Here is an 18,639-nt window from a genome sequence, read left to right on the forward strand (position 1 = left end):
TGAAGCAAGGGAGAATGAAGAAAACCAAAGACACAAGGGAAAGATTAGTCCAAAGGACTAATGGACCACAACTACCACAGCCTCCACCAGACTGAGTTGGGCACAACTAGATAGTGCCTGGCTACCACCATCGACTGCTCTGACAGGGATCACAATAGAGGGTCCCACACAGAGCTGAAGAAAAATGTAGAACAAAATTCTAACTCACAAAAAAAAGACCATACTAACTGGTCTGACAGAGACTGGAGAAACCCCAAGAGTATGGCCCCTAGACACCCTTTTAACTCAGTACTGAAGTCACTCCTGAGGTTCACCCTTCAGCCAAAGATCAGACAGGCCCATAAAACAAACAATAATACATGTAGCTCAACATGTATATGAGACTAAATGCGCACACCAGCCCAGCGGCAGGGACAAGAAGGCAGAAGGGGACAGGAAAGCTGAACGAATGGAAATGGGGAACCCAAGGTCAAGATGGGGAGAGTGTTGACACGTCACAGGGTTGGCAACCAATGTCACAAAACAATATGTACATTAATTGTTTAATGAGAAACTAATTTGCTGTGTAAACCTTCATCTAAAGCACAATAAATAAACAAACAAAAAAAGGATAGGAAAGAAAAAAAAGGGCCAATAAATAAACAAATAAATAAATAGGAACACACAGAAATTTAAGAAACAAACTTGTAAAAAAAAATTCTTAGGTTAAAATTAAAAAAAAAAAAAACAAGAACGATAAATTATTTTGAAATATACAACCTTAAAAGGACTAAATTTCAAAATCAGTAGAATATAGACAAGGCTTTATTAAGAAGAGAATCTGTAGTCTTAAATGAACTGAAATGATTGAAAAAAAAATAAACTAAATTTTCATATTAGGATGCTTGGGGGAAAATACTAAAATAAACCTAAAGAAAACATAAGGAATGAATTAATTAAGATACAAGCAGAAATTAATGAAAGAGAAAACAACAGTCACATACAGTTGGTCAATCTTTGAGAAGACCAATAAATCTAACCACCTTCTGCCAAATCTGAGACAGAGAGAGAACATAAATAAACAACATTAGAATAAAAATGGGAATAAAACTATAGCTGTAGGTAAGATTTAAAAATTAAAGGGAGTGTCACATACAACTTTACATCAAAACATCTGAAAACCTAGACAGCAGGGATGATTTCAAAATATATATATAAATTCCCAAACTGCCTCAAAAGGAGTAGAAAACCTGAAGAGACTCATTACCACAGAAGAAACTGAAAGGAGAGTCAAAGATTTGCTTCTAAAATAGGTACCACACCCAGATGATTTTACGAGCAAGTTTTATCAGACCTGATAAAGGAGTAATACCCAGAATACAAAGAGAACTCCTACAAATCATTAAGAAACAGGTAAATTAACACATAACCAAAGGATATAAACAGGTACTTCACAGGGGAAATGCAAATGGTCAACAATCAAACGAAAAGATGAAAAGATACTAATGTCACTAGTTATCAGGAAATGAAAATTAAAGCAATTAGAGACCACTTTTCATCCATTAGATCGATAAAAATGAAAAAAAAAAAACCTGACAATATCAAGTCTTGTTGTGGATATGGGAAAATAGGTATTCGTATACTATGCAGATGGCACTACAAATAAATAAAAACCTTTTTGGAGGGCAAATGGGCAGTAGCTATTAAAATTTAAATGCACATAACAAGGTTAGAGAGGGCAAGTCATCATTTTGCCACATATGAAGTTCTCATGATAGACTATATTTTTCAAAGATTGCCACAACAATATCTCCCATCCCACATGCTCTGTTTACCAATGTGACTTTGACATTCCTCCCATTGAGGGGTGGGAGGCTCTGTGTTCCCTCCCCTTGAATCTTGGCAGCCTTGTGACTACAACAGAAGTAACACTATGTGACTTCCAAGGCTTGGTTGTCCTGAGATGCTCATTCTTGGAACCCAGGCCCCTTACCATGAGGAAGCCCAGGCAGACCACGGAGAACAACCAAGGATCCCAGCCCACAGCCCCAGGGAGCTCCCAGCTGACAGTGAGCACTAACTCACCAGCAGCTGTGAGAGCCAGCTATCTTGAAAATGAACCCTCCAGTCCCTCTTAAGCCACCCAGCTGACACTGCATGGAGAGAGACAAGCTGTTCCCCTGAGCCCAGCCCAACTGCTCCAGCAAAATAATTGCTGTTGTAAGCCATTAAGTTTTATGGTGGTTTGTTATGCAAAAATATGTAACTGGAACAGTTTCCCTCACAAATGTGGACAACTGAGGGTTGTCCATATGTACCACTCACCAGCTGCCATTCCAATGATACCAGGAAACTATCTAACCATAGGTAGCATTAAAGACACAGGTAGCGTTGGTAAGGGGTATTGAAGAGGGCACACGTGCATCAGACAGAGTTAGATCAGATAACATTTAAGCTTCCTTCTTATGATAAGATCCTGTAGTGAATATACTAAGTTCGGTGTTCAAGCAGTTTCTAACACCATTTCTTCTCATGGGGAAATCATTTTCTGTAGTGACATTTTACCTTTCAGAAAGCTGCCGGATCTGTGGAATCCCCATATACTTGTGGAAGTGCTCCAGAACGTTCATCACACCCTGAAGGAGGTTAGCAACTTCTCCATACTGCCTTCGTCTGGTCATGGCCCTGCAAGGAGATAAGGAGTTGAGAACTCTAGAAAAGCACTAAGGACACAGAATACTGATTAACCACCTACTCTGAGCTCTGAAATAGACACCCACTCAATTTACTAAGCATTTACTGAGCACTGACTATGTATGGTGTTGGGCACTGGGGTAGGAAAAAGATAGGGTCCAAACTCTCAAAGTGACATTGTTTAGTAAGGGAGATAGTCAAGTACACATCTAAAACTAAAGATAAACTAAATTCTTAATAGAAGTACAAGTTATGTGCTATGGAGGATTCAAAAGAATGAGAGAATGGTGGATTCTCAATGGGTGGGGAGGGAAATCTAGAAAGACTATGGATTTGGCATTTGGGTTGGGTCATAGAGAACTGGATGCCCTGGTGGTACAACAGTTAAGTGCTTGGCTGCTAATCGAAAAGTTGGCAGTTCGAACCCACCACCTGCTCTGTGGGAGAAAAGATTTGGCAATTTACTCTCATAAAGATTACAGTCTAGGAAACCCTACAGGGCAGTTCTACTCTGTCATTTAGGGTCACTGTGAGTCAGAATTGACTTGACTGCACACACAACAACAACAATACAGAATTTGTAGGCTTTTGACAGAGAACAGGGATAGGGATGTTACTATCTGAAGATTATAGTCAAATCAAGCACATTTTCCTAGAGCACAGCAAAGGGCATTTCTACACATTTATATGTTAACCCAGATCTGCAGATTATGCAACTCTGGGTCAGAGATGTCTGCTTTCCCTACAGCTAAGGTTAATGAAGCTTAAATAAAAGGATGCTGATAAAATCAACAGTTACACACAGCAAGGAAGTACGAAGTATTAGATCTAAACTTTTCATTAGGGTTGGGCTTTTAAAGTTAATGTATAATTTATGACTTCCCTTAAGAGGCATTTAAAAAGACAGGATCAAGTGCAAGCCGAGGTGCTATGTTCCAACCACTGCTTGGTGTGACGGTTCGGTGAAAGCAGTGAGCATCTGGGGGAAGGGTCAAAGGAAACTGCCCTTCTGGTCTCCCACTGGCCTGCTGATCTCACTGATCAGTAGTCCCATACGACTGGACCAGAGATCCCCTGAGGCTCATGACAGGCCTGGGAGAGATCAGGAATGAATCTGGCCACACCTCTTCTTTCCTTCAAGGTTCCCCCCTCCCCAGGCTTTGGATATGTATTTAAGTCTCTGTGAAGATGCTATCGCTCTGTCCACACATGGAATTACAGTGAGGCTGGGGCACAGGGAATTCTCAGCTTGAGACAGACCACACAAGTGAACTGCAATGTCAGGCTTTTGGATTGCTTCTTCATGGTAAGTAACTCTCTTGTCCTTTTAATAGCATTTCTAACGTTCCCATGTGTCATTCACTATAGTTCCTCTACAAGTCAAATAGGAAGTTATGTCTTTGAAAAAGTTGGTTGAATGATAAACCAAAGATCCATTTCCATATGGTACATTCGATGACAGTGTAACTCAGCCCAATACATACAGGAAAACTCGCCAGGCATAGGCCACGGGGAGTGATTACGGCCTGAATCACCCTGTCTGTCTTAATGGCATCGATCCAGCACTATAAATTACCCATATCCTGGGAGTCATCCTCCATATACTTTTTGGGTCCCCTTTAGACTCAGTTTCATCTCACTTCAAAGATTCAGGTCTTTGTTACGTGTTTGAACACCACGAGACACGAAGTAAAAATGGTGATTGAACACTTGAGGCAGATTGGCAGAAAATGGGGCAGATGGCAAGACTTCCCTGGTCAAGAAACAAATAAACTCACAATGCCATTTTCCTTCTGTGACACATTTCCTGGAACCAAACAAAGAAAGTTTACATTGCTTACTCAAGGGAATCGACGCCACCTGCCAACATGTGCAGGTGGTTCAGCGTTGTGATCGAGGTGGTCAGATGCCGTTTGGCATGATCTAACTGCTTAATATCGCGGGTGATTTCTTTAACCTAAATATTGAAAAACCACAGAAGAGAAGAGGAAGGTAAGAAAGATGTAAAACCATCTGCAAGTAGTGCCACAAGAAAACAATGCAAGTGAAACAAGGATAAAACCCCAGGCTAATCCTTGAAGAAAACACAGACATTCTCAAAACAAAATCAAAATAATTTCCAGCCAGTCCATGCAAATTCAATTTGATATTTCTTCAAAAGACTTTACCCAGAGTTATAAAATCCTCAGTTGTGAGAATGAAATGAACTTTATTTTTCATCTGAACAGAGTGATCCAAATAGCAATTTATTATCGCAGCATATAGACTACAGAACCCAAGTACAGGGCATTTTTTTTGAACAAGGCCAGAAAAGTATGTCTTCTGAAATTGGAGCTACAAGACTTGGTACAAAATAGATAGCATTAGTCAGCAATTTCTATTGAGATGGTCTTTATTAATGCGACTAGGGTTTACTGTCCAGGTCTCCAGCAAAGAAAAGACTTTCAAATCTCAAGAAGACTAAAATGTAACCAGTGCCGCACAAGCTTAACAAGCAACGTCACGAGAGGAAAGGAGCAATCTTCAGGGAGTGAAAAGGTGATCTGAGAAAAAAAATTCTGACGGTGTTGATCCAGTGGGTCCCAGAGAGAGAAACTCTGTATCTGGGAATATTAGTAGACTAGGACCCGATAATTTCACTCCTAGGTATATACCCAAAAGAATTGAAAGCAGGAACTCAAACAGATACTTGTACACTACTGTTCACTGCAGCATTATTCACAAGAGCCAAAAGGTAGCTACAACCCAAGTGTCTATCAACAGATGAATCGATAAACAAAATGTGGTAATGGAATATTATTCAGCCATAAAAAGGAATGAAGTTCTAATACATGCTACAATATGGATGAACCTTGAAAACATTATGCTAAGTGAAATGAGCCAGACACAAAAGGATAAATATTATATGATCCCACTAATAGTAAATATCTAGACTAGGCAAATATATAGGGACCGAAGTTTATTAGTAGTTACCAGAGGTGGATGGGAGGGGAAAGAGGGAGTTATTGCTTGAGGGGCACTGAGTTTCTGTTAAAGGTGATGAAAAAATTAAAAAACAGATAGTGCTGATGGTTGCACAATATGGAAAATGTAATTAATGTTACTGAATTATACACCCAAAAATAGTTGAAATGGCAAAAGTTTGCTATACATATTTTACCACAATAAAACAAATAAATAAATAAACTGTGAAGCAGGAAAAATTCTCCAACTTTACTACAACCTAGGAGAAACATTCTACTAAATTATCTGAGTCCATGTTGACTAAGAAACTTTCTGAACAGTGGTTTGGTTTCCCAGGTTGTTTGATACCTGAAAAGGAGTATCCTAAATATCAGGCGCATACATTCTATTCACTGGATAGATATTGCTTCCACTGAAAACGGAAGGTTCACATGACCTGATTTTTTAGAGTTTGATCACACTGTGTAAACTCAAAAAGAAAGATTATGACTGCACAACTCAATTCCACACTCACAAGCCTGGAAGGTTGACCTGGATCTTAGCAGTAAAAAGCCTCTTTCAAGGGGCTTCCCCATCAAGCCTGCCTTCCACCTATAACTCTCAGCCATCAAACCACCTCTACTCCCACTGCAATAACAACAAAAAGTTAAGAACTCACCACCCTTTTACTAAATAAGTAGCTTTGGGGCAAAAAAGATGAAGAGTGGTATAACAAACTAGATATAGGAGTTTGGCCCTATAATCTGATCACTCACTTTTCAACAGTGAAATCATCATTCTCTTTCCTACAGTAAAGTCTCTATGCCTCTTTCTGGCTTCCTTAGCTTCAGTCTGAAAATCAGAGGCTTTTAAACACTGTGCTAAAAGCCACAGTCATCTATGGCTCTTCTCATTCTCTTCACCATCAGTCATGAAAATCCTGTGTGTCCTTCCTTCGTGTCATCTCAAGCATTTGTCCCCTCCTTTCTAGTCCCTGTGCAGGCCCTCACTGCCTCATACCAGAGCTGACTGGTCTCCTCATTCCCAGTATCTCCCATGACTCCTCATCACATACCCTATGCTTCTCTAGACAAACTGAACTACTTATTATTCCCGAAACAAAACCCTTAATGGTAGGTCACACAAAGGGTGCTCAGGTCAAATTCACAAGAGATCATTCTGCAAAACAGAATCCCATAACCCACTGCTGTCAAGTCGATTCTGATTCACAGCCACTCTACAGGACAGAGTAGAACTGCCCTACAGAGTCTCCTAGGCTGTAATCTTTATGGAAGCAGACTGCTACATTTTTCTCCCACGGAGCAGCTGGTGGGTTCAAACCACCAACATTTTGGTTAGCAGTTAAGTGTTTAACCACTGTGCCACAAAGGCTCCTTGCAAAACAGAGTATCTGTAGTTAATTTATCTTAATTTCATGGGCAACCAAAAAAAGACAGAGCATGATATGGTAGGTTTGGAATCAAACAGACCTGGGGATGAATCCAGTTCTACCACTTACCAATTCCGTGTCCTAGAACAAGCTGCTTAGCCTACGTGAGTCTCAGTTTCCTCATCTATAAAATGGGTAATCATAAAAATAAGAATGATAATAATACCTAGTTCATAAGACTGCTGTGAAGGTTAAGTTAGATTGCTTGTATAAAGGGATTACCAGAGTGCTTGGCACATTAAAAGAACTAAACAGATATCGGTTCTCTCCTCACTCCCCCTCGTCTTCCCTTTAGCACTTGTCCAGGAAAGCAAATTGCTTTAAAACAAGACATCTAATAACTATAGAGGCAGCGTACTCAGACTAAGTCACTGTATCCCACCCTCAGCTGGAACAAGGAGCATAGTCCAGAATAGCAAATTAGAATCATAAGGATATCGATGCGTAAGAAATCTGAATACAATAAGCTCTAGCAAAAGACACATTTGAGAGTGTCACCTGATAATCACACTTCAACAGTCCCCAGGATGGTGCGGAGTGCAGTGCACCTTTGGGGAAAGACAACACAAATCCAAATCACTCTCTGATCACATACAAGCTCCTCTCAATGCTATTTAATTCTGGGGTGAAGCACATATGTTGATTTTTATTCCTGTGATGTAAGAGTTCTCTTTCTTTGGCCCCTTGGTTAGTTAGGGAACTTAACACCGCCCGCTTGGGAGTGGGAGTAGGAAGAACTAACGATAAAAACAGCAACAACCAATACTTACTCAGTACCTAACTGTGTGCCCTGAATGATCTCATCTAATCCTTACAACTCTATGATGTAGATATGACTGTTACCTCCATTCTACATTGAGGAAACTAAGGCACAGACAGATTAAATAACTTGCTTAAGGTCACCCAGTTAGTAAGCAGAGGGACTGGGATCTGAACCCAGGCATACTGACTTTGGAGGTCGTGCTTTTCAAACACTCCCCCTCCCAAACCCAAAGCGGAAACAATCTGCTGAACGTCTGGCCCCCTCACCCCACACCCCATATCCTGTCCTATCTTGCCATATGGCCAATGAAGAGAACTGAAGGATACATGGAAATGTGATCTCGAATCTGTTCCTGGAGTGGATTATAAGATGTAGGGAGAGCAGCCTGTAAGGGTTTGGGAGTTTGTTTTACCAAAAAAAAAGTAGAAAAAAAATACTGACATTAATAATAATGGTAATGACTTCCATTTACTGAGCTACTAACATAAGCCTAGTACTATGCTTGGTGCTCCCTGTGAGGGAGATGTCATTATCCTTATTTTACAGTTGAAGAAACTGGAATTCAGAGACATTACGTTTCTCAGTCAGAATTTGAACCCGGGATCCAATGTCTAGCACTTCACAGTGGCTGCCACAGACCGGGAGTGGGTGGATGCTAAATTCTTGGTCAGCGGCGGGGTCTTCTGAGGGTGGAGCTGGAGAAGTTAATCAAAACCATAAGCATGTACCCCGGGCAGGATACATCCACCTCCCAGATTCAGTACCAGTTTTAATGTGATACCAATTTACAGAGTGTAAATCTCAAATGAGAAATATGTGATATAAACAAAAGCTAGAGAAAGAAATCCAAAATGACTAGGACACTATTTTTGGAAAAGGAGGAAAAGGAAACTTTTCCTATTTAAAAAGAGGCCTGCAAATGTAGGGCAGCAGGGGATGGTGAGTCACTGCGTGTCTAGTAACCCCTCTCAAATTGATCTGGAATGCATTCACCAGAGGCTTACTGTTGAGATGTGGGAAGACTGTGGTTGACAGGAAGTGGGCAAAAAAGCCCATTCATCAGTATGACTGGACGAGAGGCGAACTTCCTCTTCAAGGCAAAAAAGGTTAGAAATCTCAACTCACCATTTGCTCTGATTTTTCTGCTTTGTCTTTGATATCTTTGATTTTGCCGAAGAGCTGCTGAATCGCTTTCTGGGCCTCTTCAAGTGCCTAGAGTAAGAAAAATAAACGAAAAACAAGAAGCAATGCAAAACAGCACAGTCGTTACACTATAATCAATTCCAGACTCAAAATTACCACAAAGCTCTCTTGAGTCACTGTACTTACGTTGACATTTTATTCAACAAAGCAGGAGACACAGCTAGAGTCCAGCATTTGGATACAGGCAAATACTCAGGACTCTTACCAATCAGCATCATAAAATTTTAATTTGAAAATGAAACCATTTCCCTCTATCTCAGTGATTGCTACACGTTACTGATGACAGACAAACAAAGCATGCATGTCCGGGCGCGTGCGTGCTTGCATGTGCAGTCAAAGTCTGTAGACAGACAGAGATGGCTCTCAGTTGGAGGTGGGGAGCTCTGTATTTTGGAAGTCCCAGATGATTGTGCCTTCCAAAAAATTCAGGACTGTGTATGGGTACTCCAGAATTTTGGCAAACCTCAAAGACGTCTGTAGTACCCCATTTGGAAACCAATGAAATGAAGTTTGAAAGGCACACTTAAAGCTAATGGTGAGCCAAATGTTCCCACTGAAATAAAAACCTACAAAGATGGATACTGCACATCAGATGTATTAAAACCCACAGCAGCTTCTGTGAGTAGGGGAAGAAACAATATGGGAGTTGTGAGGGCATAAAGCCACACATACAGAACATACGTACTTATAAAAGATGCAGCAGACACCAAGAGAAGAACTCATACTTCGTTTCAACCAAAGCACTTTATTTACTTTGGATTTAAGAGTGGCTTGTCCTAAATGAAGAAGCCCTGGGGGTGCAGTGGTTAAGCGCTCAGCTGCTAACAAAAGGTTGGTGGTTTGAACCCACCAGCCACTCCATGGAAAAAAGATGTAGCAGTCTGCCTCTGTAAAGATTTACAGCCTTAGAAACCCTATGGGGCAGCTCTACAGGTTTGGTTTGGGTTTTTGTCTTAAATGGGCCTTACCGGTTGCCATCGAGTCGATTCCGACTCATGGCAACCCTGTGTATGTTAGAGTAGAACTGTGCTCTATAGGGTTTTCAATGACTGATTTTTTCTGAAGTAGACTGCCAGGTCTTTCTTCCAAGATACCTCTGTGTGGATTAAAACCTCCAACCTTTGGGTTAGCAGCCAAGTGGTAACCGTTGGCACCACCCAGAGACTCCAAGCCCTTTATAAATGTAATGTTAAGGCCAATGTAACCCTAGAGCTGTGTGTGGCCATCTTTATCTCCACATTCTTCACGTCTCCCTAGGAAGAATGCGGAAACAGAGGAGAGCGAAACACAGATGAAGGAAGAATGACAAAATTCGGACAGAATTATTTGAACTTCTGCATTCAGCTATACCTAAAATAAGAGCTACCTCCAGACTGTGAACTAATTTTTTTCACTTAAAAAAAAAAATTCCCAAAAAGCAAACTTAAGTTAGCTTCTTCTGCAGGAAATTCTCTCCTTGTTAGAGGAAGGGATTATACCTCCCTCTCCTTCTAGAGTTTCCCAGGCTGTCCACTTCCGTGGATATTTGGATTCCTTTCTTATTCCGGAGCTTCTTGCCATGGGTGGTAGAGGGATGGGGCGGGGAGGGGGGGGAATGGAAATCAAGAGTTTCATTTTCAATATGTTAAAGGTACACAGCCTATCTGATATCAAGCAGAGATACTAAATTGGATATATGGGTCTAGAGCTTAGAAGAAAGGTGAGAACTAGAGATTTAAATTTAGAAGTCATCAGTTTATTGACGATCTTTAAATCTACAGGGCAGGAAGATGTCACCTAGGGAGAGAGTACAGAGAGAGAAGAAAAGAAAAGATGATCCAAGACTGAGCCTCCGACACTCCACTGTTCAGAAGTCTAGAAGAAAAGGATGAGGGAGCAAAGATGCAGGAGAAAACTACCAGTGACATGAGAGGAAAACCAGGACTGTGGTGTCAGGGAAGCAAAACAAAAGTGTTTGAAGGAGGAGGAAGATTGCAACCATGTCTTATGTTGGTGAAAATTCATGGAAGATTAGGAGGGAGAAATCCCAGTGAATCTGACACCAGGGAAGTCACTGATGACCTTGGCAAGAGCAGTTCCAGCAGAGTTGAGGGGCTGGAAGTGGACAATGATAAGGTGATGAAGTGGAGACAGCGAGTATGGAGAAGGGATGCAAACAATGGTCCAGAGGCAAATCCAGTCTGCCACCTGTTTCTATAAATCACCGTTTTCTTGGAATACAGCCACACTCACTCATTTACAAAACTATCTATGGCTGTTTTCACCACACAATGACAGAGATGAGTAGTTGTAACAGAACTTATGGTGTGCAAAGTCTAAAATATTTACTATCTGGCCCTTAATAGAAAAAGTCTGCTGACCACAGTATAGACTGTTCTTTCAAGAAGTTTTTGCTATAATAAGCCAAAAAAAGAGAGGCAATAGGTGTGGTCAAGGAAGGGATTTTTAAAGATGAGAGACGCTTGAACATGTCTCTCGTGGAAATGATGAGTAGAAGAGGGAGAAACTGATTTGAGTGAGGAAGAGGACATAATGGGATAATTACAGAAGAGAAAGACTTTTAAAATAATCTTCCAGCATTATTCAGTGTGTATTAGCCCTCTAACAGGGTTGTATCCTTTCACCGTACTTATTCAATCTGTATGCTGAGCAAATAATGCAAGAAACTGGACTATATGAAGAAGAACTCAGCATCAGAATTGTAGGAAGACTCATTAACAACCTGCGATATGCAGATGACACAACCTTGCTTGCTGAAAGTGAAGACGACTTGAAGCACTTACTGATGAAGATCAGAGACAGCCCTCAGTATGGATTACACCTCAACATAAAGTAAACAAAAATCCTCACGCCTGGACGAATAAGCAACACCGTGGAAAATGGAGAAAATATTAAAGTTGTCAAAGATTTCATTTTACTTGGATCAACAATCAAACTCCGTGGAAGCGTCAATCAGTCAATAAATCATATGATGTATTGCATTAGGCAAATCTGCCACAAAAGACCTGTTTCAAGTGTTAAAAAGCAAAAACGTCACTTTGAGGACTAAAGTGTGCCTGACTCAAGTCATGGTATTTTCAGTCACCTCATATGCATGCAAAAGCTGGACAATGAATAAAGAAGGACAATGAAGAACTAATGCCTTTGAATTATGGTGGTGAAGAATACTGAATATGCCAGAAGAATGAACAAATCTGCCTTGGAAGAAACACAGCCAGAATGCTCCTTGGAAGTGAGGATGATCTCACTTACTTTGGACATGTTATCAGGAGGGACCAATCCCTGAAGAAGGATACCATGCTTGGTAAGTAGAGGGTCAGCAAAGAAGAGAAAGACCCTCAACAAGATGGAGCAAGACTGTGAGGATGGCACAGGACCTGGCAACATTTCATTCTGTTATACTTAAGGTCACTATGAGACAGAACTGACTCAATGGCACCTAACAACAACAACAACAAAAGGACCGTAAGCATCCTTTAGACTGTGGACGAAGGGCATGAATGGCATTCTTGTATCCCTTACAGCAAAGCCAATCATCTGTTCTGGTCTTCCCAGTGTATGACTACTGTCTCAGTATAATTATTAATAGCTCTCTCGCTCTCAAAAGTAGCCCTGGTGATAAATTATATAGTCATGTTACCTACAGCATCTTAACAAAGCTAGTGCATAGTTGCAACTTGACAAATACTTGTCAACTGATTGAAAATGTCACGGGGGCACTTCTCAGAAGGGTAGCAATGCTACTGCTCAAAATGAGGCAGGTGGACACCCACCATTTCCCTGACTTCAGGCACAATGATAAGCAGCAGCTCAAAACCACAGCACCCCACTTTCTATAACTGTTACCTATTTGGCTTATATGGAGTCTAATGCCCAAGACACTACAAGGGCTCAGTAAATTCTAAACCAACTGGAGCCTTCTAAAAAATGCTGGGTCATGGTATAAAAAAGTGCTACAGAGGTATCTGCAGGCCACCGATCACCAGCAAGGACTGGCCTTCTTGAACACGACTTGCATGGATTTCTGTGATACTGCAGGTCATGTTACAATGACATACTGATGTGATTATGTTGTTGTTGTTAGTTGCCATCAAGTCAGCTTTGGCTCATGGTGGCCTTATGTGTAACAGAACAAAATGGTGTCTACTCCTGTGCTGTCTCCATGATCTTTGATATGTCTGAGCCCACTGCTGAGGCTACTATGTCAATCCATCTCATTATATCCCCCGTCTTATAGCTAAATACCCTCAGACAGAAGGCATTCAGCTAAGGAAGGCAAAAAGGCCAAGTTATATATTCAGATTTAAGGTCTGAAGAAGTTTGCTCAATCCCTCCTCAGAGAAAGGGTCCCTATCCCTAGTTATCTCTTATTCTCAATCTGGCACTTTACCAGGACTGTCTGCGCTGAAAGTACCACTTTTTTCTTCCAGCAAACAAATAAGACTCACACCATCTTATATTTCACAGTCTTAAGGATAAAGTGTCTGCCAGGTTTTTTTTTAGGCTGGAATACTTTGCTGATTATAATAATGTACTAAAGCTGAGGAAATTTAATATAATTCATTTTCCAGAGTCAAGAAGGTTCTCCCGAAGCATTCACTCCATTATGCAAGTCAATCTCAGCACACACCCTAATATCTGATATCTAACCTCTACCAATCAATTTAACAGGCAGAGGGGCTTTTGTAGTTGAAGGAATAACAAAGGCTACACAGAAAAGGTTAAGATTTTACTTTTTAAAAATGTTAAAATACTTTTACTACCTGGTTAATCAGAAAACGTGCTGAAAGAAAAATTCTGGCATTGTCCCTAGGCACTCTTTAAAATAAAATGTGCCCACTTTTCCATTCCAAGCTGTATGTGGATTAAAAACAGAACTAACTGCCCCAAAATATCTGCCTTCAATCTACCCTCACCAGAATTTCTGAGTTGCGCACTGGAGCGTGGCTACAGCCTGAACTGGAGGGTCCTGCAGTGGTCCTCTTTAGTAGCTCAAATTCTGTAACTGGGCGACACAAAGCAACCCACTGCGCTAGCCTAGAAGACTCAGCAAAGTCAATTACAATATCTCCCCATCTGTATCATTAACTGTGACTGTTCCTCTTACTTTTCCTTGCCTCCTGAAGTAGACGATGGACAGGCCTCCAAAGCCACACTCGATCACGTGAGCAGAAGCTAAGCAGCATGGAACCCAGCACAGACTTGACTGCTTTTTTCTTCTTTTGTCTTTTTTTTTTTTTAACAGAGCTGTTCCTGCCACCTGTATAACTAGAGGGGATCTGGTCTAATGGAAACGCCTTGAGAAATAAACACTCCCTCTAGCTCTTAGGATGCACCTAATTTTGCAGTTTGTTCTATCAGAGAATTATATCACCTTTATCCTGTGGGTCCACAGGCAGCCTTTAGGAAATTTTAAACTGAGATCCCATCTACTGCCATTGTAGGAAGGAGAAAAGGGTTGTTCGTTTTCAGAAGAACTGGTACTTCTTGGAAAAAATAAGGTGTTACTATTCAAGGCTACTGGGAAGAAAATTAGGTTCCTCCACTGTTCTGCTATCATTTCTGTTCTCCAACTTTACATATGTCTGTTAGTTCCCTTCCTATTGTCTGGAAAAGCAGTGTACTGTATTAGTTAAAAGCAAGGGTGTCTGACAAGCAGACAGGGATTCCAGTCTTGGCTTTGCTACTTGCTGTGTGATTCTGTCAAGCCACTTAACCTCTACAAAGCAGTTCCATCATTTCTAAAACAGGAATAATATCATCTACCTCAAAGACTTTTTATTAAGAAGGAATATATGGGTTTTCAGTGAATACCTTTGGAATTGTTCACTCAGTACTCTTCCTTCCTTTTGGAAATCTTCCTCCAACCATCTTCTCCTCGCCAAGGAGAACAGGTCCAAGCTGGACCAATCAGAGTTTTCCTGTACTTTTCCAGCACTAAAATTGGGAAAGAGTATTCATCTCTCTCTAGTGGTGGGAGCCCCAGGATATAAAAGTGAATTGGAGAGCAGCACGGTTCCGCAGTAAGGGGAGGAGGCTGCCCTGCAGGCAGAGATGACAAAGCCAACACACAGAGAGTCACGGACATAGAAAAATACAGAGCACTATTCCAGTCCTGGCTTCAGCTGTTACACAAGCCCAACTGTGATACTACTCTTCCCACAGACTAACTGTTCAACTCCTCCTTCAAAATAAGATACAACAGCAGCCTTCCCAAAAAATCCCCTTTGGCCTAGGCCTGTTTGAACTAGGATTTTGTCTTCTGTAACCAAGACAGTCCAAGTGACTGGGTATAGAAGGCACCCAGGTCACAGAAGGGGCTCACTAAATGACAACTATTAATAGTATTTCTAATCTCCCAGAAGAGACTATCCCTCTAAGAGTCAAAGGCTGCCGAACATCTTTTAGAGCTTTATAAGTAAGGTGGTTAAGTTCAATATCTGCAGGCATACTAGAAGAATGGCTCATGGATCAGGGGGATGATACGTTGAAAATCTTTTGTTCATTCCTTCACTAAAGTGAGTGCCTACTATTATTACTGTGCTAGCTATTGAAAGAAAAAGATCACTAAGTAGGAGCATGTCTTTAAAGAGCTTGTAATGAATATGTGTAAGAATATAAACAGCTATATGATGCAGAATGATAGAGAGGTGTGAGTAAAGAAGGCCAGCATCATTTGGAAAGCAGGGGAATCCTCAGGAGAGCGGAAATGTTGCTGAGAGCTACGGCATCTGATGAGCCTTAAACAGCGTCCCTTGCGACATTGCGACATCCACCGAAGGTAGACACCTCGGGCTAAGTAGTCTCTCTGTCTGCAAAGTCCCCTCCTTTGATACTACTGGTCACTCTGGCAACTGAGAGCTGCTGCTATGGGAACAGAGCATTCCCAGCTGGAGCAGACTAGGAGTTTTAAGAAGCCTCAGCAATAGTAACAATGTAGCCCATTCCCCACGATGGTGCAGAACAGTAGCAGAGGCTATAGGAATCTCACAGACACGGAGGACCCATATGTACAGCATCGTGCTTCCCTGTGTCCGAGAATACACCAGGCTCCTTCGAGGTCTGGCAGCCCTGGTCAAATACCAGATGAGAATCAACAGTGTTAACACTATTCCTCCACAGTCCATTCAGAAACCTTTGAGTTTAAAAGGGCTTTATTTAAAGCATAGACTTCTTTCCAAGTTTGTGAGCCAAAAGAATGTAAAGGGCAAAGGGAATAATTCTCATCTGATTTGTTAAAACGCTCTGTTCCATGTAAGTTACTTTTATTTATGATTTCTGCAAACCACATCCCCTGAAAATGTGAACCACGGAGTTCATTTTTATTGTCTTTAGGAGATAAGCCAGTCGTTAAAATCGCAAGATGAGGCTGGGATGCAAATTCAGCAGTGCTCAAACAAGACTAAACATTTGCACGTTAAAGTTGGGCCTGTATCTGTGATCATCCATAACTTAAAATATGTTAGGCCTGAAATGGCTAGGAGTGGGGAGTGCACTCGCACACAGCTTCCTTTGATGAAATGTAACCCTTGAGGATAAGTGCATTTAAAGCAACAACTCCAAATGGCAAAAGTTGGGGGAAACGTTTAAGCACAAGTCTCAGATGTCTTTACTGAATAAAAGGTACACAAATTCAATACTTCAGGAAACCAGGCACATTTGAAGGAACAACTTGCCCAAGTTTAGCAAAGGACTACTTTCCACAAATAGCTACGCCTTCCCTGTTGCCAAGTTGAAGGTTGCTTACTTCATTGGAATCCTCTATACCTTACTGTTTTTCTAATTTTACTCACTTAGTAACTCTCAGTTACATTTTGGGTCTATATTCAGAAGAAAACATCCTTTTGTGGTTGACGTGTGGATGTTCTTTCAGCTGATTTTGAGAGACACTTTCTGCACCAAATGCCCTGTAGGCTATAAGGCCCCCTGGGGTTTTACCTAAATGATTTTCTCTCTTCCTATTTCCTTTGTTCTCTCCAGGATCTCTCTGGTCCCTATACTTTCAGAACCATGGTTGTGCAGTTCACATCTCCTCTTTTCACCCTGAGCTCATCTCAGTCCAGTTTCTTATCTCATCCTGCTAAGAGGGACCCAACTGGTTCATGAGGCCATAGCCACTTCCACCTCTTGGATTCCTTGTGAACCAGTTAACTTTTCAGCTTCCACAGTAGAAAAAAGTGGTTCCCAACCTTGCTTTTAAATGTGTGTCACTGTTTAAAAAGATAATGTGGTATGGATAAGCAAGCAGCTTGCTGAAAATCAGAGAATCCGGATCCATTCTTATCTAGCTGACTGTGACTTTGGGTAAGTCACAGACCTATCAGCCTGTTTCTTCATCTGTAAAATGGGAGAATAACACCTACATGGCCTAATTCATACCTTTGTGGGATCAAGTAAAGTAATACATGCAACAATATTTTGCAAAATATACCATTCAAAACCCGCTGCCATCAAGCCGACTCCAACTCATAGCGACCCTACAGGACAGAGTAGAGCTGCCCCACAGAGTTTCCAAGGAGCAGCTGGAATCAAACTGTCGATCTTTTGGTTAGCAGTTGAGCTCTTAACCACTGCACCACCAGGGCTCCAGAATGCACCATAAACATATTTATACTGCAATAAAATTAGAATTATACATTAAGACAAACAATTCAAAATGTTATGTTCTGCAAAAGCAACTCAAAATGTGTCTTAGCTTATAGTGAATCAATCAAGAAAGACGTATTAGCCTTAAAACGGTATGTTCTTAATTCTAAAGATCTAAATAACTCCTAAGGAGCCCTGGTAGTGCAGTGGTTAAGTGCTCAGCTGCTAACCAAAAGGTCAGCAGTTCAAACCCTCCAAACACCCCACGGAGAAAGATGTGGCAGTCTGCTTCCATAAAGGTTTACAGCCTTGAAAACCTATGGGGTAGTCATACTGTAGGGTGGCTATGCAATGAAATTGACTTGACAGCAATGGGTTTGGTTTGGGTTAAATTAAGTCCTGGGCTAACGTGCCCATAAGACTGTAATCCAGTCACCAGAAATCTCTAAAGGTTAGAATCTCCATATATTCAATTTTAAAAAGTGTAGATTTCTGACTTATTAAAAGCAGCACTTGGTCTAGCTTAAGTGATATTATCATATGAATAATAGCAGGCTATCTGTCCCTGGGATCATGTGACTGGGAAAAGAAAAGTTCAGAAGTACGATGAGGAGACAAGGGTGAGTAATTAGGTCAGAGATGGAGAAAAGACCCCCTCAATTCACCTCCTCTGCTTTATAAAAGACAGGACTTGGACCGTCAAATTTACTTGTCAGTAAGTATATCTCCAGAAGAACTATCTGCCTTCAAATTGGGGGTCATTATGAGAGTAGCATTAATATATTTTCCTTAACATTCATATTCGGGGTATCACATATAATACCTAGGGACGAACACAGCTCTGTCCAGAGATTAAACACTACAATATGTAAACAGAAATCAGAAATTCTGGCATGCGATTCAATACTATAGGGAGGATGATAAGCTTCTTACATATTTTAGAGCTTTAATCCACACTACTACAGAACATCAAACCAAAACAGACTAAAAAGGCACTATCTCTGGCTTTGCAAAATGAATC

At 41.0% G+C, this 18,639-nt stretch overlaps 1 protein-coding gene across 2 annotated transcripts in view; it reads right to left on the minus strand.

The window, feature by feature from the left end:
• The window catches only part of VPS53 (VPS53 subunit of GARP complex), a 110,584-nt gene that overhangs the window by 82,149 nt on the left and 9,796 nt on the right, over positions 1-18,639 (minus strand). The window contains exons 1-4 of one of the 2 annotated variants that reach the window (XM_023731174.1): positions 8,955-9,043; positions 7,136-7,190; positions 4,515-4,630; positions 2,545-2,664 (exon numbers count right to left, since the gene is read on the minus strand). In XM_023731174.1, coding sequence (XP_023586942.1) covers positions 2,545-2,664; positions 4,515-4,543 — 149 coding nt within the window. In that variant the 5' untranslated portion in view covers positions 4,544-4,630; positions 7,136-7,190; positions 8,955-9,043. Of the gene's footprint in view, positions 1-2,544; positions 2,665-4,514; positions 4,631-7,135; positions 7,191-8,954; positions 9,044-18,639 lie in introns of those variants that run through there. The other variant, XM_023731173.1, reaches the window with a different exon arrangement.

Source organism: Trichechus manatus, unplaced genomic scaffold (assembly GCF_000243295.1).
Source record: "Trichechus manatus latirostris isolate Lorelei unplaced genomic scaffold, TriManLat1.0 scaffold00040, whole genome shotgun sequence".
Taxonomy (NCBI): Eukaryota; Metazoa; Chordata; class Mammalia; order Sirenia; family Trichechidae; genus Trichechus; species Trichechus manatus.